The sequence below is a fragment of the Pavona decussata genome, unplaced genomic scaffold (genome assembly GCF_977016875.1).
Source record: "Pavona decussata unplaced genomic scaffold, jaPavDecu1.1 SCAFFOLD_83, whole genome shotgun sequence".
Taxonomy (NCBI): Eukaryota; Metazoa; Cnidaria; class Anthozoa; order Scleractinia; family Agariciidae; genus Pavona; species Pavona decussata.
Window position 1 is genome coordinate 974,583 of NW_028145501.1, and position 21,785 is coordinate 996,367.

Below are 21,785 nucleotides of genomic sequence, written 5' to 3' on the forward strand. Positions count from 1 at the left end.
CTAATAAGGTTGAAGTTGAAGTTGCTTGGTTGTCATTGTTAATTCAATATAAGACAGCCCCATTTTCACGTATACAAGTTACGTTTAAGATGATCAGCTCACAATGGCTTGTATCATCAGGCAGTTTCTCTCAAGGGAGACGCGTTGCTTTTATGACACAAAGGAAAGTTTTGCTGGGGACTAAGAAGTACTAGTGGTCTAGTAATTAGTTAACCGGTCTCGGAACCTGAAGGTTTAAAGTGCACCTAACCCCCAAATATTTTTTCTCTTAAATAAATCTTTGCACCTGTTCGAAACATATTGAGCTATTTGGCGCCTTTTTTCAACCAAATCTTGACTTTTTAAAGGCTGTAAAAGTTACGAAATCTAGCCATCATCTGTCCCGTGACCAAGCTAGTAAGGGGCATGGGTATATTCCTTACATGACGTCACAAACTGCTTTGCACGCATTTTCACAAAGAATTAATACAATGCAAATCAGTTTGTGACGTCAAGTAAGGAATAGACCCATGCCCCTTACTAGCTCGGTCATGGGACAGATGATGGCTAGATTTCGTAACTTTTACAGCCTATAAAAGGTCAAGATTTGGTTGAAAAAAGGCGCAAAAAGGCTCAATGCGTTTCGAACAGGTGCAAAGATTTATTTAATCGAAAAAAAATTGGGGGTTAGGTGCACTTTAGGTAATAAATCAAGCCTACAAGTGACGGCTTCCAATATCTTTAGATAATGTAGCTCACAACACAGTGTCTTGGTATATCAAGCACCTTGGTGAATGTTGTTCTAAGCTCACTGTAGCAGCACTGGCAGCAGTGAAACGTGCCCTGATCTGCCACTCTGGCAAGCCCGAAGAATGTCTTTGCAACTTTCCTTCTCAAACAGATCTTTTCAACTCAACTTTTTGATTTGGGCATGGGTAAGGGCAGGCTTTATATAGACTAAAGAGTGAATAAACACCCATGATATGTTTATTTCGGCAGGGTGTATACCTTCATTTACACAGCTAAAAGCATGAACCAACAACAGTATTAACAAAACATTTATTGTCTATACTGTACACACGCTACTCAACTCGCCTTCCCCGCCCACTCGCTCCGCTACCTTGTATTCAGTAAAAGAAGAAGGTTGCTAACACTCTAGCCAATCCTGACTAATATGCCACTTTCAATTTCTCGAATATCTCCAATACCTTAATTAACATCGGTTCCAATTGTTTTCCAATGACAGACCGTTCTTCGGAAATTCAACAGACGATTTCTCTACCACTGTTTAATAAAGCCAATGCCTTGCCATTGCCTTTCCATCTAAGGCAAAGAAATGGTAATTTTTGATATAAATTTTTTTTGTACCCGTCCTCGTTAATACAGAGGTTAAAGTGAACTCAGAGACCATAAGCAACCAACACGACGAGGTCAAAAAGAAGGAATATACATTTTCTTCGAGTGACAATTGCGTTGGAGTCACCATCGCGGTTGCTTCAAGTCAACACTGCTACGCCTCTCATGTTTTAGTGTGGCTAAACAACAGAGCATTTTTCTACAACAACGAGCGACTCCCAAACTGTTATTACTTCCTTTGCGCTCGGTTTATCGTCCGATTTTTTGACACAAAAAACACCTGTTAATATAGCAGCACCAGTCAGATAAATGGCTCCGACCACATGGAACACTGGTACATAAGATCCTGTTAGATCGGCCACAAAACCTTTGGGAGCAAGAACGAAACAAATTAAAATAATTCCAGCAATTAAATGTGATGCAAAATAACAACAGCAATAGAAAAGTGGTAGAAACTTAAGGGCAGATAGTCAAGGAACGTACAGAAGGTGCAGAGCATCTTAGGCCAGAGGTGGTGGCCTGGTGTTCTGAAACTCACTTCCTGCCCAAGCAGTGACTAAGTAACACATAATAATGACGATGATGACGATGACGTCGACGACGGCGATGATGATGACGATGATGATGATGAAAGAAATCGGTCAGCAAGAGCAACTAATACAACAGGGATCACAAGGTTATGATTTCGAATCGTGTTGAAATCCTATTTTCCACGGGTTTACAATCTCCTGTTGTGCATTAATAGCGTCCTAAATTAAAGTGATGACGTCACAATGTTAAATTTATGAAAATGAGAATTACTGACATATTCTGGAACAATTCTACAATGCAGGGAAAACGTTAGCTGCACAAGATAGTCTGCGGTTGCGCATACGGTGTAAAAGTTTCAATTCTTGGTTTTCACGTGACGTAACCAAATTTTAGAATTCAAAACTGGGAGGCCTACAAAGCTTTTACCTTCCTTCAAGGAAAGATTACCTAAAAATATGTCTGTTCACAATTTCTTAGCTCGATGTCGTGCTTCCTTTTGAAAATAGAACAGTTTCAATTTCCGAGTTTCCATCGTGTGTGACATTAGGAGGACGGCCGTGACAGAGCTTTTCCGTACGTTAAAAATGACTCTTCGGGTGATTTTCAGCATTCTAAACAATTTAAGTTTAAGGAGAAATATTAATCTAAACATTCGGAAATCCACAACAGGGCTCGAAATAACGGCCGGTCAACGGACAATGTCCGGACTGATTTGGGAGTTGACCGGTCAACCTTTCGTCTTGCCGGTCATGTTGACCGGTCACATTTGATCGTTTTGAAAATGAAATAGATTAAAATTTCCATGCTGTTCAGTTACTTCAGTTGTAGCAAGTCGCTGTGTATTGTCATTTGCGGAACTTTAATCTGAAATCCTGGGTGAAATGCAACAAGAATTGTACAGGCCCGCAAATGATCCCGGCCCGCAAATGATCCCCGGACGGGAAATGATCCCGGCCCGCAAATGATCCCCGGACGGGAAATGATCCCCAAATTGGACCGCAAATGATCCCCGGACCGGAAGTGATCCTAATAAAACGTACCGCAAAACGAAGGAATGTCCTGGAATCCATGTCAGTTCACGGATATACGAGGAAAACACAAATTCCTCAGGCTTTTATAACAAAAATAAAAACCGGTAAACGTGCTGTGCTAAAAGACAAAATTAACCTGGCAATATTTAATTTTTGGACAAAACATAGAAGCTATTGATTTTAACATGTCAGTCTCGGAGATTTTTACACCTTTGATTTGAAAATACATTTTCCTTAACAATTAGCTATTGCTTCAATGTTTTAAAACTCTGTTTTAGAATTGTCAGATACGATACTTAACTCTTTTAAAACGAAATTGAATTTTTCTCCTTGATCTAGGTCGTGCCATTAACAAACTTTATCGGAACGTATACGATAACGATATTTAACGTACAGTACGTATAAAGGGGTATTAATCCACATACACTGTAGGCTTATTTTCATTTTGCTGCTGTAATTTACTTTTGTTGTTGACAATGAGTGCTTTAAAGTTCTCTAACTTTTTTGGAAATATGTAACGCCAGTTTTGGTTCATGGGCCCCTGTTTTAAGAGTTATTTATTTTATATAATTTGACCGGCCAGAAACGGTACGTGACCGAGCTAAAATGAATTGGGCCGGTCATTGTGTCCGGAGACTCTCCGGAAATTATTTCGAGCCCTGCCACAAGGGCAAACAAACATCTTTTCTGGCAAAAGTGAACTCCAGATGTTTTTTCCTATTTCCGGCCGCCATGTTTGTGCCCCTCAGAGGGACACAAACATGGCGTCTCCATACTAAGCTCTATAAATTTATGTGGAACATTTTGCCAAATAACTCGAGTACGGAATGCCGCACAGACCTGACACTTGGACAGATGCCTTATTTATTTATCCTCTATACCATGTCAATTTCTTGACTTCATTCATGGAATGATGTCGATTTTTTTTTCAATGGCGTGACAGTGAAAACCGAGAATAGTATTGGAGTAAAGATTTTCTTCGCACCGCGGTGTGCGGTTCCGTAGTGGATGTGATGAAGTAAAGATTTCTCGTCTACTTAAGGACGACGGGCCATGATGCAAAAACCATAAGCATTCAGAGTAGCCCATCATGGCGGCACTTATAATGGCCAGAGTAACAAACTTGTAATAATATCTGTATTATAAAGTGTGTTCACGGCGGCCATATTGGGGAAGCGAAACAATCGAATGATTTTCATTTCGGAAATAAATCTTATTTCTATGCAAATATCTTTTATTGTTTCGCTCCTCCAACATGGCCGCCGCGGACACACTCTATATGATGGTCACCTAGAACACAAAACGTTTACCTCCAAAGGCTGGCCCACAAGCTGACGTCATACATGTCATACATTGAAACAGGCCAAATCCCAAGGGACGTAATGATTCGGGAATACTGTTCAACACAGCGATGCTGAATCCGGATCCCATCGTGCCGTCAACTAATCCATACACCACAAAGAATACCACAAAGTGAAATGTAGTAGTTGCCATGGGTAACAGGAAGGTCATCACAGCCTCCACAATCGCGGCTACTGTGTAAATATAAAAGGGGTCTATCCAGCTGATGTCATTCATTCGACCAATCACAGGTCGGATCAGTAAGGAAGCCACTCCACTGTAGATGTAGAGGCGTGATGCTTTCACTTCAGCGAATCCGATCTCTTCTAGGTAACGCACCTTTAAATCAAAGAAAAAGTAGTTTGGGAGCTATTTTGACCATATTCAGCTGACCCAAGATAGCCGCCGTGTGAAAATTAGGGAAGTGGTCGAATTACTACTGTACTCAAACAGGACCCACCAAACCACAAAAAATAGATGGTAGTCTATACCCGCACCCTCCTTCCTCAACCTAAAAAATGACAATGAGATTCAAACCTCACTTTCCTTCTTTATCTAGCAATGCTTACTCTTACTAGCTGAATATTTCTGTGCCAACTCAAATTTTAAAGCCAAGATAATTTTGTCAGTAATGTTCATGAGATTGGTGGTGTCTTCGACAACCCCCCTGCCCAGATAAGGAGGGTCCTCTTCTGACTCACTTGTTTTGACTAGTTCCTTTATGACCAGCGCACATCTCTGGGCTGAAGGGAAAAGGGTGAAAAGCAAAAACCGATTTTGCGGAAGCAAGTCTACAAGATTCGATTGTAAATAATCTTACCATGTGCACGGGCGCAACGTAGTGACCAAAATAGATAATAGTTGTGGCAGTCACGCATATTAGAAATCTTTTGTGCCTTAAAAGCGAGATGTCCCAGAACTTCTTGTCATCTTTTAGTTCTAATTTCTCTGATTCCAAGACGATTGGCTGATAAACGAATGCCATAAAACACGTGACCGATATAATGCCAGCCATGCAAAGAAACGTTCCTCTCCAACCAAACTTCTCAAACAGCTCTTGCACAAGGGGGCTCATTATAAACACCCCTCCTCCCGGCCCCATAGCGATAAGCCCCAAGGACAGAGAGCGCCACTTCTTAAAGTATCTTGGCACCGCAATGTACGTAATAATGAATATACCACAAGATCCAAAACCAAACAGGGCGCCGTATGTAATGAACATGATATAGAGATTGGAGACTTTCGCTGTTGCTATGAGACTAACGACACAAATGACAGATCCTGCAAATGCTACAGTTCGAGCTCCAAAGCGATTGTAAAGCTTTCCAATGACTGGTGCGTACAATCCATTACCCATCATTGCAATAGATCCCACCCATGCTACAGAAAAAAAGGAAAATTTGCTGTTACTAATTTGCACGCCCCTCACTGTCTTGTTGCTCAGTTTTTCATCCTTACATCTGTAGTTATCCATCAATCTATTCCATCTGCCCGTAGACAATAATTCAAGCAACAGTGCGTTCATTCGTTTCCTCCTTCGTTCCGTCATTTACTCTTTCGTTCGTTCGTTCGTTCGTTCGTTCAATCTTTCGTTTTTGCGTTCCATTCATTTATTCATGCATGCATGCACTCGCTCACTCGTTCATCCATTCACTCTTTCGTTAGTTTGCTAGTTTGTTTCTTTGTTCACCCATTTATTCTTCCGTTCAATAGTTCTTTCTTTCGCTTGTTTGCTTTCAAATTCTCCCATATGATCCTTCACTTTTCCAGTCAGGCAGTACGACACCGAGTAAATCGTTTTTTTTATTTTCTTTATGGTTTGCCTTGTTTGTTTGTTGTTCGTTTGTTTTTAAGTTGATTTTTGTTTTCCAGTTGTTTTTGTGTTCTTTTGTAAAGTTTCGTTTGGAAGGAATATCATCGATAGGGCTTACCCCTCAGGTTTCCTTTAATGTTAATTATTACATAATAAATAGTTGTTGTTGTTGTTGTTTACCTGTGTTAGCCTTTCCCTGCTGAAACTCGTCCAATAGAGCTGGAAATAATATACCGTAGCTGAAGGTGAATCCACAGATGACTATATTAGAAATAACTCCCGCAAAACACACGACCCAGGACCAGCAACTGTCCTGCAGAGGTGACATCTGTTCTGCGCATGTCACAACCTGAGTAATCTTCCCCCCAGCGTTACACTTTTGTGGCAAAACACTTGTTTTACTCATTTCACCTTCAATGGCTTGAGGTAACTGTAATGGATACAACAGCAAATAGACAATCAAAAAAAAATTTGGGTTGATATAGATGACACCGTCTATTAACATAACGAAATAAAGTAAAAGCCCTACAAATGTGATGTAAAACAACAATTCGCGCGATCTATGGTGCAAAACTATTCTTAAAGCATTCGCAAATAATGTATGTTATCTGTGACGAAATATTCAGATGAACTCGTCGAAGAAAGACTTGTTGCCAAAGCAATCTGTCAAAGATTCCTTGGAAATACAGAGAGAAGGCTTCAGCGAGAAAACACAAAGATTGCAGCCAAGACACTCAAAGAGAAATCGCCGTTAATTTCTTACGTCTTACAAGCAAACAACGCCATAAGCGCCGGTCCATTTACACTACAAAATTCTTCCACAACAAGTTGTTTTGCAATCAGTTCTATCAAACGCAAAACATCACTTTACCAAAGGGATTCGCTTTCACCTTGACCTCTACTCCCAGACAAAAAGTATCCATTTCAGTGCGACTCTGCCGGAGGGGTCATCATTTGCGCGTCTTTGTCATTTGTTTTATCCTATACACGCGCGCGTAAACCACAAACTTCAAACAACATTAGAAACCTTCAGATCCTAGGACAAGTGGAAATGCGAGATTTGCCTCAGAAGAGATCAGTGCATCCCAGAAAGCTTCATTTTACTCTTTCTGTCAGTACCATATTGACGCAGTTGTTTTTGAATGATGAAAGCTAAGCACTTTTATGATTCCAAAACGACTAGATCACCTACGTTTCGAGGACTTGTTTTTAACACAACAACGTTGTCTAAAAAACCTGCAGTAAAATGACGACGGCTTTCTCGTTTTTCCCGCCAAAACGACACTCGCTCGCGCGCGCTCTTTGCCTATTGGGAAAACTCGTAGTCGTAGAATTTAAAGGTCTATTATCAGATTATATTTTATGAACTTGCCAAGATCTGGTTTTCCCGCATTGTCGTAAACCACTCAAAAATATCTCTGCGTTAGTAGGCACCGTCCTCAAGAAACGCTGGGATCATTGATAGATGCGCAGAACTTATGCGCAGTAGCCAAGGAGGCACCGTTCATAGGCGAATCTGGTGTTTTTGAACTCGTTATAGTGGGGATTACAAGTCTCTCAATCGTCCACCTCTAACCCCACCCCGTGCTATTATACTAAGTCCAAAGTATCACGCAAAATCACCCACCAACTGTAGTTAGGCTAATGGTCATCTGGGTTTAAACACCAATTCCTAACTTAGGCATTAAAATAATAACAATTATAATACTTATGAAGTATCGACTAGGTTAGTGCACTTATCTATTTTGCAGACTTTAAAATCTGCAACATAGAATACGGTAACCTTGAATCGCAAGACTTAAGGGACAGTATCACGCTATTTTTAGTAACACATCGAAAATCGGAAAGACGCTATTCGGTTGATAGCAGCCAAGATATAACGACAAAATTCCATTAATAGACTATCAGAATGCAAAGAAACTATCCACGGATATTTTCGCCGGCATATGACCGAGATAGAGAGGGGTTCAAATTTGAAAACGTCTGGCGGACGTTTTCAAATTTCGCTGTTCTAACGCACTAAAAGTCGCCGGTTGTACTATATCTTGGTTCAACCTTTCGTCTTAGAATCACTATTAATATTGTTTAAATTATCGATTGAGAAATGAATTAACACAGTGTTCAAAGTTTAAATTTAGTGAATTTTGGCCAAAAATCATGATATCTCCCATCGATCTCCCATGATACTGCCCCTTTAACGCTGATAACAGTCACTAACTATATCAGTTAAGCCAAAAATTGTATTTGATTACATTAGCTTCGCCGCAAACAAAATCAAATCCAAACATCGTATAAAATGCGTAGTTTGTTTTCACCCTCAAAGCATCACGCAAATCATCAGAGCCCGTTTTACAGTTCGCCTACAAACGCAGAGGTATTTCCGGCTGTCGCTTCTTCTGGAAAGATAAATAGTTTTGAGGTCTGATTTCACCCAAATACTTGGCACCACTTCCGGACCTGAATAGCCTGTTTAAATTGGGTTAAAGTCCATGACTCCCACTAGAATGTTGATATCATGATACGAACTGTAAACAAATTTCATACTTTTAGTGTCAATAAAGACGACAGTGTCTTGCAGTCCCGAAATCACTCACGTGCATTACACGTGACACAGGAGTTTCTGTTCTTCTCGCTTCCCCCACTCAATTATGTCATCACAAATCATTGCATGCTACGACAGAGAAACTATCTGAAATCTGTACAGGCCCGGAAATTATCCCCCAGCCTGCAGAAAAGGCCTTCATCTAACCACGCGCGAAGCGCGAGACATCTAGCGCGGAGCGCGAGGCGAGTAAGAAAGAAAAAAACAAATTGTATTCGATGATACAAGTACTTTTCAGTGATTGCACATGTACATATGCGATCCGCGATTGACAGCAATGTCATTGAGGAAATTATTTGTAAAGAGTACACTTGGCAACAAGTATGATGAAAATATAAGGTCCAAAGTAATTTATAATATCGGCTTCTGTATCAGGACCTTTAATTTTTTCGCACGGAGGGTGGTATTATCGCTATCTCGTGAGCTCCTTTCTTTCGTTTCGATGTACCAAATATTTGACAAGGTACCTTTCCTCCAACATCAAATTGCTTTCAGCGCATCGAGAGAAAAGTATTGAGTGAAAGTGAATTCTCTAATGAAGAACGCGCTACAAACAGTTTCTCAGCGATTTCTTTCAACACACAGGAAAAACTTGAAAAAATTTAATTTGCAAACTATGTCCATCCTTAGCTAGCCATCCGCAGCCAAAAGTAATTAATACTAGCTATATAGAGTCTCTGTGACTTAGCGGAGTAACTGTTAACAAAACTGAATCATTATTTTAATAATGTAACATCGATGCAAATGTGTTGTTGGGTCACTCAAAGTGACATTGCGAAGGTCCACAAATACTGTAGGTCTCTTCTCAAGCCAAACGGCAACATTCGTTGCCTAGATACACTATTGATCGGACCTTCGGTTTTCGGTTTGAATTTCGAAAGGAAATAAAGGTGAAAAGTTTAAGAGTGCCTGAATCTCACATTCATACCTTTCTGTGCTAAGTTACGTAACCAACAATAACCCATGCAAATTTTGGCTCTCTCGCGTGTAAACTCAAGGCGCTGACGGGGTGGGGGGGGGGGGGGGGAGGGGGGGGGTTAATCCGGGTTAGTCTTTCCCTTAGTGTGTGCCCATCGAGTGCACTAGAAAGCCATCCTCACTCAATGTACATGTAGAAGCATCTGTCAGAAACGTTTAATTTGCAAGGCAAGTATCGCGTGACCACGAACGCGCGCCCGATCCGCTCTCAATATATTCGGTTCCTTTATTGACACACGATGAAATGATAGGATGCTGGGCGACAGAAGCATCTGTCAAATACGCTTAATTTGCAATTCAAAAATAGCTTGATTAACTTAAGACATGATATCCACCTCTCCGTTTCATTTTTCACGTTCGTAACAAATCAAGTTGAAAATAAAAAGAATAATTTTAAAGAAGTGGAGAATTTTTTCAGCAATCCAACAAAATCATTTTGGCGGTACTAATGGTCCCTTAAACTGTGAAAAATAATCGCGTGATATTTTCTACCAATTCATCTTGAATAGATAAATTTACTGTCGGTCGAAAAATAAAATAGAATACTGCAATTTTTACAAGTCCTCAGAAAACTTAATATCAAAACAACACATCTGCCACCGGCTAGCCAGCTGCTAGTGGCTTCGATTATTTTAAACGGCGCAAAAAATTTTAAGGTGCAAAGAATATTACTGTAAACGCACGGCGCATTCTTCGCCAACCGGTGATTGTATGTCGACACCTAGCCCTTGCTCGCCCGCGTTTTGAAGTTACTGCAGTACAAAATCCATCTTAAATCACGCGTCAGCGAAATTTTGCAGAAATGTCTTCCCACAGTTACTTAAAAAGAAAAATCTGCCAGCTATTCCGCTTAATCTTATTCCGGAATACGGTCAATCGAACGCAACCTAAATCTGAGAGTCTGGATTTGAGTTGCGTGGGCCGAGATGAACGCCGCGACTATCGACCAGTGGTGGTATTATCACAAATAACATAAAGTTGTTGGTCTGTCTGTTTGCATTTACAGTAGCTTTCTACGATTTGAGCGCTAAAAACAGGTTGGATCGAACATATAAACAACACTACATTTTCGCTTGTCAAACGGGCAGAGCCCGATAAAAGAATCGCATAATTATTTCTTTTTTTCTTTACGTGCACAAACTAATAATATATAATTCTTTTAACTTGGGAAAATGGTAGATAAATTGACAAATCCCTCACCAGACTGACCAAATGGCAACTGCATGAATCTGTCCGGCTAAGATCAGAGGAGTCCATATCTCTTCTCACTCAGTGACAAATTGACTTGTTACGGTTTATTGTAAGTAAAAAGCGATCCTGAGACACTAACCGAGAAACTAGACTGCAGCTTTCACAGTATTAATTCAGCTTGCAGGTATAAACCGCCAAGCCTAGCCGAGGACTGTTCAGTATAATGCCTTGTGAAAAAAAGCAAAGGCTCGGTCATGTTTGCTTCAATTCTTGTTCTCAACAAGAACAAAACAGGTTGAGCAAGAAATGTGAAACGAGATAGACCGGCAAAATGGCTGAGCCGGCCTCTGTCCACGTGCACTCCATGGGCACTGCGCCATGTGGTCACCCTCACCTGAGGTCAGGGATCATGGAGAGCAGTGAAGTGTATATAAAATTAAAATTGAAATAACACCGTTTTTGTGGTAAAAAAAAAAAAAAATCCCTAGTTTTCTGTTGTTGTTAAGAAATATCTTGCCATTGCCATAGTTCTTTACATCGCAAACTGTACTGCAAAATTTTATCCATTCCACTACATACAGATTCAAGCCAAAATAGTGCACCACAGGAATCACTTTAACCCTATCGATAATCAATTATTGAAATTGATTCCTTATGGGGCCACTTTGCGGGTTGTCACGCATCACGGATGTCATGATGCCGGGGTCAAAACGACCCCCTCGTTACTCGCGCGCATCTCGCGGCTCTATGCGAGTGTTCGTGAAACCAGAAACATCAAAGAAACAGGCTCGTAACACTCCGGAGCATGCCCGTGACGGGCACGAAATACACCTTAACACCCTGGGAAAATCCCGGAACACACTGAAAAATAAGTGTCATGGGGGTTTTGACCACTTAGCTACAAAGGAATAATCAAGACTTGTCAATAAGGGATCATTAAAGAAAACAAGGTCAAAGAGGGCTGATGGAAAAGAAACAAGTGGCTTTGCTTTGCTTTGTTAGTCTTCTGTTAAACTGTTCAGTTTGGAAGTTATTAATTTTGCAAAGCTTGGTTTTCGTTTTATCGAACAGAGTTTTAGAAATGTTTGTTTTTGATCTGTAACTTTTGGTCATGATGTAATTCGCCCAATCCACATCGCGACCTTTTCGGCGCCCTTAAAGGAGGCCCTGCCAGGGTAAATTCCGACAAATGTTATAAACAATAAAATTTAACCAATTAAAAGCTGTATTAAAATATTACGAAAAAGTTCCTTCATGTTTTAAAACTTATGGCTGTCATGCTACAGAGAAAGACTTCTTCTTTCTCCATTTATCTGACAAACAAAGAAAATATGTGACTATTTTAGTAATAAATAGATGTTGGTTACGGTGGTTGCAAGGTAAGAATGGTAACATTTGGTGATACAAAGGGTCTTGGCTGCAGTGGTTGCAAAGTTTCCAATTAAATATTTGACTATTTAGAAATAAACAGATGTTGGTTGCCGTGGTTGCAAGAGTTACAAGGTAAGTATTTTCAAGAGGATCATCCTCTCTTGGTATTTTAACATTTGGTGATAGAAAGCGTCATTGGTTCAGTGGTTGCAAAGTGTGTATGTGAGAAATTAGTGAGGGTGTTGGTTACAGTAGTTGCAAAAGTTACCACTTAAATATGTGACTATTTTAGTAATAAATAGATATTGGCTGAAGTGGTTGCAAGGTAGGTATCTTAACATTTGGTGATAGAAAGGGTCTTGGTTGCAGTGGTTGCAAAGTCCGTATGTGGGAAATTAGTTGTACAAAGGGTGTTGGTTGCAGTGGTTGTAAAACGTTCACGGTTGCCAATCCGTTTATGATGCTATTCCTTCGTTGGACACTGACCTTTTCCTGTCGAGTTGTTGGCATTTTTTCACGCTGTGCACGTAATCCCACGATAACAATGTCTTTGATGCCAGCCTTAGATCCGTTTGCTGCCTGAGGCTTACACGGTCCACTGCGGTTTTCCAATGGAAATGTGACACGCATAATCTTCTGTGTTATTTTCCCTCCTACGGTTCTCTCAAAACCACCAATTATACTCTGCTTGATCAAAGTCCACCATGATCTGCCTGAGGTCCTGTGTGGTTTTGGTAACGTAGTTAAGTGACACTTGATGGCTTTTACATCAGCATCGCCGTATTGCCTGTTCACTGACTCTCAAAACTGCATTATACACCGTGGTAGTTTCGTTGTATGCAACCATGTCGAGTAATTACGAAAATGCACTGTTGCTTGTATGTGTGATGCCCACCCTGACATATCCTTTGGGCCTCTCGAGTTAAATGCTCTGTGGCTGGGTGAGAAAGTCTATGCGTCACGGCCCTGAACAAAACAGAGTTTTGCCTCTGTATTAGGACTGTTAGTGGCTAACATTACTAACAGGACTGTTGGTGGCTGAAATACACTTACTGCTCGAACTCATGGAGAGATGAGAACATTTTCAGCGCCATCTTTTTCTCGGTTAGATCTCTTTGTTCACTGAGGAATTTGGTGTGATATCAAAAACGCCAAAAAGTATTGCTCTAATTTGTTTCATATTTCACCCCAGTGTACTAAGACTATCGATGAGTGTCTCTGGCCACAGATGGACCGTGTTAGAATCGGATCGCAACTTGAAAAAAGTTTGGCTAATTGTTCTCAAGTTATCGCCTTTTCGTTTCCAAACTGCACTAGAGCAGGTCACGGGTTGTTCCTTTCAAGAATTCAGATGATTTCTTTTTCTTGATGTTCTAGAATTATTTTGCTACCAAGTGAAGGTGTCGTTGCTCTATTTTCACTACAAGAGGTCAAAATTCCCCTTTGTCCAGCGGGAAGTGTTCAGACCCAGCCGAGGACCAGGAGACGGGAGCGAAAATTGCTGTCATCTTGGATAGAGAGAAACGTAGACCACAAGAAAATGACCCCGCCATACAATACCCGCAATACCCTTTATGACCGTGGCTGTTTACATTGTTTATAGTACACTGAACTCAATTTCTGATTGGTCGAGAACAGTACAATTAATCTCGTATCATACTCCGTTGGCCAGGATTACCTATAATGTTTCCATGGCAACGGCGCGTGAGCACAGACAAACACTGCAAATTTAAACGTCAGAAAAAAAAAAGGTGTACAGCCGTTATGCAGTTTCAAATGAGAAAGTACTTCAGAACTTGAAAGAAAACTGCTGAGAGAGCAACGATAATGATGATAACAAAGGGCTTCTGGGTCAATAATTGGCACAGCTGGGCTGAAGGACGCAATGCAATATCAATCCTGGTGACCATGAAGAAAACTAGGCCGTCACGCACTCGGCGGCAATTTGTAATTTTGTTGAATAAAAATTGAAAATCACACGCACAACCTTCTCCTACAATTCGTTATTTAAATGTACTACTCGGTAATCGTGACGTTTTGGAAGTACTTAATTGCTTCCAAAACAGCACTTGTACCTATTAATCAAGAATTGTCTGTGAGGTTGCCATAGCAACGACACTGCAAAGTAGTTACTAAGCAACCCATAGTGACTAATGTAATGAAATACATCCAATTATTTTGCCTCGTTCAAGGTAAATATTCTTTTGATTTTTGAGCTAAATGTCTAATTTGAATACGAACAACAGAAAATTAAACTTGTAGCCACCTTTCAAACAGCAGGCCCAGCAGCCTAAACGGTTTTTTCCGGAAATTATGCCACGTACAAGTCTAAGTGAAATTTTAATTGTTTCCTGTATTTTTATCAGCGAAGATAGATAAGTGCACATTATCCGAAAACAAAGAAAATGGATTCCGTCTGTAAAAACAGACTTGCCTTTCTGTGAGGCTCGCCGCTCTCTATTGAATATGTAAAAAATGCAAAGTTTTGTCGGTTTAGGGAAACTCTCCATCAAAAACTGATAAAATGTACTGTATAAAAATTCAATTGCCACAGAATGCTGAGCTCGAGGTCTTTATTATACACAATATGAAGTTCCGGAAAAGAAATCAAAACAATGTACAGTCTCCTCTAACAAATAACACCATTTTGTCAGATTGTTCCTTTCAATGAGTGACAATGGTTATGAGATGCTTGCCAAAATAAATGAAAATGGTAATTTTATTTTATCGTCTTTGACCAGACATGAAACAAAAACATGGGCCACGGATTTCTGATCTCTGTATGCTCGTATAATTGTCGTTAAGAGAAGTATTGATTACATATTGAAACTTTAACATCTGAGTCGCTTATGAATCGAAATTGTGCTTTTCTTCACACATCTGAGAGCGTGAGACCTTGGCGAAAGTCTACCATCTGTCAGGTTTGCGACGCGAGAACAACCGGCGGAAACTACGTCTATGGAAACTATTTAGGACCAGTATCTTCATAGAAACGCCACAGGATAAACAAAACGAAATCAAGGTAAAGTACATGTCGGAGAACTTGAATCATTCTCATGCTGTATCCTTTATAAGCTATCTTTGGAATGGTCACATGTTCACTTGAAAAATAGAAAATCCGCGACTAACGCATTAGAACTAGCTTGTACAGCATACATTTTCAACCTTAGTTACTAGCATAGCGAAGAATGGCTACGCCGTAAGTATGACTTTTAATTTTGCGCAGACTTGAATGTTACAATCAGTCTTTGGCAGTATAATAATAATAATAATAATAGCCGAAGTTAAGCTATAACCCCTATCACTAAGTTGTATTCCTAAAGCATACGTTCCAAATCGGCTAAAAAGCATAACCGACTCTAATTAACAATCAGCACCTTAACGAATTTTCAGCCTCAGTGCTAATGTATGGGGCAATTAAAGTCAGTTTTTATTTACATCTGTGGTGACTCTGTAAATAAACAAGTAAAAGTAACCTTTCTTACCACGCCAACGACATTCGGCTAATTGATAAGCTGTTCTAGAACAGCAATCCACCAACGTTTCTTCAAGGAATCATCATGCCCTGCAAAAAAAAAAACGGAGCCTGAATTCAGTGGGCCGTTAATTATGAAAACTTCCGGCGGGGAGGGGGGGGGGGGGGTACTCCCCGGCGGATTTTTGGTGGGGGTGGGGGTGTGTGACTGACCAAAACATGGAATTTTCCGGTACCCTTTCTTCAGTCCTGGCCTCTAAAATTCGTACCCATTTTCAGACCTGGTCTCGAGGCTTTATCTATATCCTATTCCATACCCAAACGACTCAAAACCCGTACAGCATAGGCGCCGCGCATAACTATATAGCCTACATAGGAGAGTAAGCCCCTCCCCCCCCCCCCCCCCCCCCTGGCCACCCCCACAAAAGGAAGAGTGGGTGCTTACCATTTAAGCAAACCACCCGGATGGACATTTTCGGTATAAATATGAAATGATTTATCTTGTCTTAACAGAAGATGGATAACATGAAAAATGTATGAACACCAGCTGTAAATCCCAAAAAGAGCAATAAAAATGCATCACTTTGACCAGAAGCCCATAATTTCAGAAGTACTCCAAATGGAATGATGCGTACCATTTGATTTTCCAACTGGAATTTTCGGGTTTTCCATGTAAATGGTAAGCACCCCTGATTTCTGTCAGTCGTGAATGTGAGCATGCAGTTTATGGCATTTGTCAGGGATGATCAACGACAGCGTATTTTTGAAACCTTTTGAAATGACCATTAGAATTAAGAAGGCTGAAGAATCACTAAAAAAAAGAAGGAAAAGAAAAAGGTCGAAAAAATATGGCGATCAACTGACGAGGTCTTACGATGAAACTAGTTTTGTAGTCGCGTACTGTAAATTGTGTGTTGAACGTAAATGCAAATAAGGTTTTTCCTAATCAAGATGATGTAATGGAAAAAAAAAGAGAGAAAGAGAAACACATTCTGATTGTCGATTACAGGTTACTGTTTTTGTAAAATTTGGATGTTTATCTTTTTTGTTTGTTTACTTCTAAGATCGTGTATTTAATAATATATTGGTAAAAACCTGTTGTCTTTCTGTTTTTATGGTGACTGCCTTCGGCTGGCTCTCACTTGAAACTCTCATTAAGCTAGCTTTAAGGACTTTTATTTAGGGGAAACTTTTAAGATAATGGAAGTACATTACAGTTTAAAGAAGGAAGCCTCATTAGCATATGAAAGGAATTAGGAAGCTTTCTGTAGGCTTCGGTTTCTATCGAATAACAAGAAAATGATATCTAAAGCAAATGAAACGGCTCTCATTCTGCCACTAACAACATCATATTTATGCCCCACAGACTTCGTACAATTAATCAAGTAAATTAAACCATGCAACAGCAATGTTTTCCCATTTAACTTTTACGTGCAGCCAGACACAGTGTACAAACATGGCTTGCAAATTTGCAAATGTCTACCTTTTTACACCAAGTAATAAATTGAAACACATTTTAAAATAAGCTTTCGTAAGAACTTGAAAGCCCTCTTCCGATTGGCTAGTTACTTTCCCTGGTAATTAATTTTCGTGGCAAAATTTTCTCACTCTTTTAGAAAGCAAATGCAGCGATGTTTACTGCAAACAAAACTATTGCTGTTCAAATTCGGTAAACTTGCAAGTAAATCGTCTGCGATAAACATTTTACCGAGAGACAAAAACCGAAGATTTCCTGAAACAATTTTTTGGACGTCTTTAAGTAAGTAGACACAGTACAGTATATACTTTCTTGTGGATAAGATTTAACACGGTTACTGAACTACAGTTACAGCTATTTTTACCCGAATTTTTCTCATTGAATAAGATAATAATTTGAGGTTACGCCAAAGATAAACATCTCCAAATATATGCAATTATCGGCGCAGTCAAAATTTAAGCGGAGTATCTCGTATGAACGTCGAGTAAAATCCCTCTGGTACAAATTTTAAGCAAGCTATCCTAGCTCGCGTTTCATTGAACAAATGAATTGAGTAAAAGATGCTGAGAAAAATATATACAGTGTTTGGTTCCCTACGTTTCATATTATTTATTCAGTTGACACTACTGATTTTCTTTCTTTTTTTCACAGTATCCTCTCAACCACTATCATAAAGAACGATACAATTCATATTTTCTAGCTGCCCTAGCCCATTCCCTCACTCCAAATCAGCTCTCCACCCAGCCCGAGCTTCGCGAGGTTTTGCAAGTCACGTATTTATAGTATTCTTACCACTTTCAATTTTTTTCGTTTTCAATTTAATTGATTTCTTGAAATCCAACATCGTAACAACACGTTTTCGAGTGTAACGCTTCCAATCATGGAAACAAAATTATAAAATTAATGTACCGAAATTTCTCAACTACTCCACTTATACTTAAATTTCTTTTATTGTGTTCAATTTTAAAGTCTTGAAATTACTTTAACTACGTACACTGAGCGGTTGCCTTAAGTGCAGATGAAGATTACTCGAACGATTTCCACACCAAAATGGCTTGAGTAGATAACGTTTGAATAATTTTGTAGGTACTACATGATATAATGCACAGTAAATTTTACTCAGAAATTGTTAGGTCTGGATAAGCTAAGCAGAAATTCGAGGCGAAAAATTAACAAACAGAAAATTTAGGTGCTTGGGACAGTTGTTTTCTGTGAAATACATTTATTTCAGTTACGTTTGTTATCACCTTCTCATCTCCTTTACAAACGTGTGGCAGATTTTAATTAGCACAAGAACCCTAATTTGTAATAATGACGAAAATATCAGTGGAAACTGCAGTGTCAGTCGAGATAATTATGTGTTCCCCAACTAAGGACACAAACTAAAGGCAAAATCAAAACGGACTCAGGTTTGTAAAATTTTTGCGGATGAAAAAGAAATTAGTTCTTCGTCGGGACGCCAAAATATGCTAAGGCGTCTTTAGTTAGGCTAACAAAGCCTGAAAATAAGTACTGTGGTTAAACTATATAGAGATGGGGAATTCTGGAGTCAGTGGACTTCACAAGAAAACATATATATTAATTAGACAGTCGGGACTAAGACCATTGGTAAATTCTTTATAATAAAGATAGACTAATTTCGATATATTAAAATTCTTACTTAGCTACAAGGGTTTAAGGAGAATAAAACAACAGAAATCACATTGAGGTTTAGAGATGAATAATTAATGTACATCTTTTTTTCCCTTAATCCTCGTAGCCAAGCTAGTATCTTAATTTACCGCAATTGGTATGTTCAACTCTCTTCTCCTTTTGGGGCGGGGAAAGGAAGGGTATGCTTTTTCAACGTTTAGTGATACTGTATTTTGTTATTTGTTAGTGTTGAACTTTGGTTATCCATTGTTTGTGACAGTAAGCATACGGGAATTTTACTGTCTATTACATTGCGCATGTGCAATATTAATTGTAACTTTTTGTTATTGTTGAGAGGTTAGGAACCTGTTTGAGGCGAGGAAAATGTAATGGACTAAAATACTCTAGTCGTCCAACGGACAAACATAGTTACGAGGTGACGTGAAAGGGTGCGATATGGTAATGGGCGAAGTTACCTGCTACCATACATTCGATCAAGTTAAACCTGACTAATTTTAATTTCTTTCCCCTTCCAGAAACATCGTCAATAGAGCAAGGTGACAATGCCCCACGATCCTCCACAAAACACCACGAACAGCGTAATTTTTGATAATATGAGTTCTCAGCCCAACAACACTACCAGAGCCTACATGCCGGTGAGCTTCAGCGCTAAAGAGGACATCCCACCAATCACACTAGGAATACTGGTTGTCTTAGCCAATGTCCTCGTGTTGTTCTTGGTTGCAAGAAGGAAACGACTGAGAACAATCACAAATTTGCTGCTTTGCAGCTTGGCAATCTCTGATCTGTTGACTGGACTGGTGAGCATACCATTGTACATGACGTGTAACATTCTACGTCACCCAGCACACTGCATTGCTGCAGATCAGATGCTGCGCTTCACTTCCGTGTCGATTGTCTGCCATCTTGTGGCTGTGAGTCTAGACAGGTAACCATGTGATCCCTATTTAATTCAGGTTATAGTGGGGGGGGGGGGGGGGAGGGAGGTTCACACAGCAACCAATAGTGAGCTTACGCAACAGGACGGTTGAGGGAAGGGGACGGTGAATTATCGTTGTGTGACCAACATGATATCTTAGTACCTTCACATTTTTAGGCGATTTGCGACTAAAACTGGTGTTCTCTCATCTGTTACAACGAGAAGACCACGAGCGGTAGGAATGTTACAATCTAGACTCGTTAATACTTGAACGTCACGTTGGTCATACAAGGACAATTTGCCGTCCCACCACATCAGCCGTCCTGTTCCGTAAACTCCCTAATGGTAGCTCAGGACTGCATGTTGCGTCACAATACATGTACAGGCGCCATTTGAGGAATCATGGCTATTACCTTCCGTACGATTTCCTTTTCAATTTATATGCTTTGGTCTTCTTTGGATGAGGTCATTCCAAAAATCCCACAACGTAACTAAGCAACTGGACATGTAGCTGGCTGTGTAAAACCGTGTTAAAAAAATCATAATCGCCCTTGCTTTACAGCTAAATGAATTTGACGCTTTCGTCATGGCAGATTCTATAACTGGCATGGTTCTCAAGAGAAACAAGAGTCTCTCTGTACTTCGAGAGTTGGAGTATGATCTTACTGGTGTTGCAGAGAGTAAAGAGTTCGACGCCTGTAGTGACCTACTGAGTACAGCTGATTTTTGTTCTGTTCGTTTGTTTTTTAATTAGCACTCCCCTGCATTCTCATATTTTGTTTTTGTCGCGAAAGGATTTTGCAGGTTAAATATTTAACTTAAGGCCTCCATTAACCCTTTAACCACTAATATCAAAGAACGAATTCTCCTTTGTTGCCCCCATACTTTTCTTATAAAAGTACTGGAGAGAAATTGTTAAAATATCAAGAAAGTTAACCTTCAGTGATCATATCCTTAATTCTCATGATCTCATGGATTGAATAAGCATTGATACTAGAAGGAGAAATTTGATGCTGATCACACTGTAAGGGCTAAAAGGGTTAAATCAGTAGGAGCCAAAATTACTGTCATGCGTCACCCTCAGTAAATTTATTTGTTGCCCTGTTTTAAATAATTCAGATTGGCATTGAAGATATATAAATTTCTCACTTCATTTCCATTTAGGTATGTGGCCATTATACATTCGTTACGTTACAAGTCTATAGTGACGCTTCCAAGATGCACATCTGTAATGCTGTTCATCTGGCTCTTGTCAGCGGCAATGGCTTTAACACAACTCAGCTGGATCGACCCAGTCCACCACGACGTTTACCAAGAATCAACCGCTGACCTCTTAAAGAAAGAAATGGTATATGACGTCATATCACTCGCGGTGTTTTTCCTTGCACCGCTCATATGCATGGTTTTTGTTTACGCGAAAATCTATTCCGAAGTCTCGCGACAGATTAACAACATACAAAAACAATGCACCCCTGGCTGGCAAAAAGCAAGGGAGATTAAGAACGCAGAACGAAAAGCTGTTAGGATTTTTGCCGTCATGTTGTTGGTGCATACAATTTGCTGGCTGCCATATTTCATCCTTCGATGTATTTACCAGAGAGCTGATCTTCATCCACTTTTTGCGTACATCGCGACATGGCTTCGGTTCTTGACCTCGTTTCTCAACCCTTGTTTGTACACTTTTGGTAAGAAAGACTTTCGAGAGGCCTGGAAATGGAGAAAAACACAAAAGGAACGATTTCGAAATCTGTTGCCATTGAATCAACTAAAAGCATCAGGCTGACATTATTGATATCGTGCTTGACCATCCTCGAGCACTTCTTGATCGACACAGGTCACCCACTTTAACGTCTCGTTTAGATCTCCCGTGCTTTGTAGAGAAACACGACAATGCAGCGAGAGTCGTCAGGTGTCACCCGGAAGCTTGCGTGTTTTGTATGTAAAGGTGGGGCGACCTACACCGTTTGCAACGTCTTACATGTTTAGTCGAGTGGACAAACGAACGAACAACAGAACAGTGCTCCCAGCCCTAAAAAACAATGCAGCTGCAGGTTATTAGAGTCCAGTG

General features: G+C 40.0%; 2 protein-coding genes across 6 annotated transcripts; one reads left to right on the top strand and one right to left on the bottom strand.

Annotated features, from left to right (window-relative positions):
• Positions 1–1,019: 1,019 nt before the first annotated feature.
• Positions 1,020–15,713, bottom strand: LOC146475737 (monocarboxylate transporter 4-like). Of its 3 annotated transcripts, none has more exons than XM_085115443.1 (5): positions 15,679–15,713; positions 6,232–6,481; positions 5,059–5,618; positions 4,208–4,577; positions 1,020–1,702 (listed from the first exon to the last, which is right to left on the bottom strand). In XM_085115443.1, the coding sequence occupies exons 2-5, from the start codon at positions 6,455–6,457 to the stop codon at positions 1,515–1,517; spliced, it is 1,344 nt and encodes a 447-aa protein (XP_084971569.1). In that variant the 5' UTR covers positions 6,458–6,481; positions 15,679–15,713; the 3' UTR covers positions 1,020–1,514. The 3 variants fall into 3 exon arrangements, with proteins under 3 accessions (XP_084971569.1, XP_084971567.1, XP_084971568.1); XM_085115441.1 differs by lacking the exon at positions 15,679–15,713 and adding an exon at positions 10,832–11,151; XM_085115442.1 differs by lacking the exon at positions 15,679–15,713 and adding an exon at positions 10,841–11,150.
• LOC146475738 (beta-1 adrenergic receptor-like) lies at positions 14,964–21,735 on the top strand. 3 transcript variants are annotated; one of them, XM_085115445.1, is made up of 3 exons: positions 14,964–15,215; positions 19,314–19,726; positions 20,882–21,735. In XM_085115445.1, the coding sequence occupies exons 2-3, from the start codon at positions 19,341–19,343 to the stop codon at positions 21,498–21,500; spliced, it is 1,005 nt and encodes a 334-aa protein (XP_084971571.1). In that variant the 5' UTR covers positions 14,964–15,215; positions 19,314–19,340; the 3' UTR covers positions 21,501–21,735. The 3 variants fall into 3 exon arrangements, with proteins under 3 accessions (XP_084971571.1, XP_084971573.1, XP_084971572.1); XM_085115447.1 differs by lacking the exon at positions 14,964–15,215 and adding an exon at positions 15,298–15,392; XM_085115446.1 differs by lacking the exon at positions 14,964–15,215 and adding an exon at positions 17,333–17,427.
• The last annotated feature ends 50 nt before the right edge of the window (positions 21,736–21,785 follow it).

What these genes read in the sequence shown, in the direction of transcription:
- LOC146475737 (XM_085115441.1), bottom strand. Translation starts at nt 10,888, where the DNA reads ATGGACTCCTCTGATCTTAGCCGGACAGATTCATGCAGTTGCCATTTG. An exon ending in ACGTTGCGCCCGTGCACATG is followed by an intron (nt 4,578 to 5,058) that starts GTAAGATTATTT and finishes TTTGATTTAAAG; the next exon opens with GTGCGTTACCTAGAAGAGAT. An exon ending in TTGTGGGCCAGCCTTTGGAG is followed by an intron (nt 1,703 to 4,207) that starts GTAAACGTTTTG and finishes TTGCTCCCAAAG; the next exon opens with GTTTTGTGGCCGATCTAACA.
- LOC146475738 (XM_085115445.1), top strand. Translation starts at nt 19,341, where the DNA reads ATGCCCCACGATCCTCCACAAAACACCACGAACAGCGTAATTTTTGAT. An exon ending in GTGGCTGTGAGTCTAGACAG is followed by an intron (nt 19,727 to 20,881) that starts GTAACCATGTGA and finishes ATTTCCATTTAG; the next exon opens with GTATGTGGCCATTATACATT.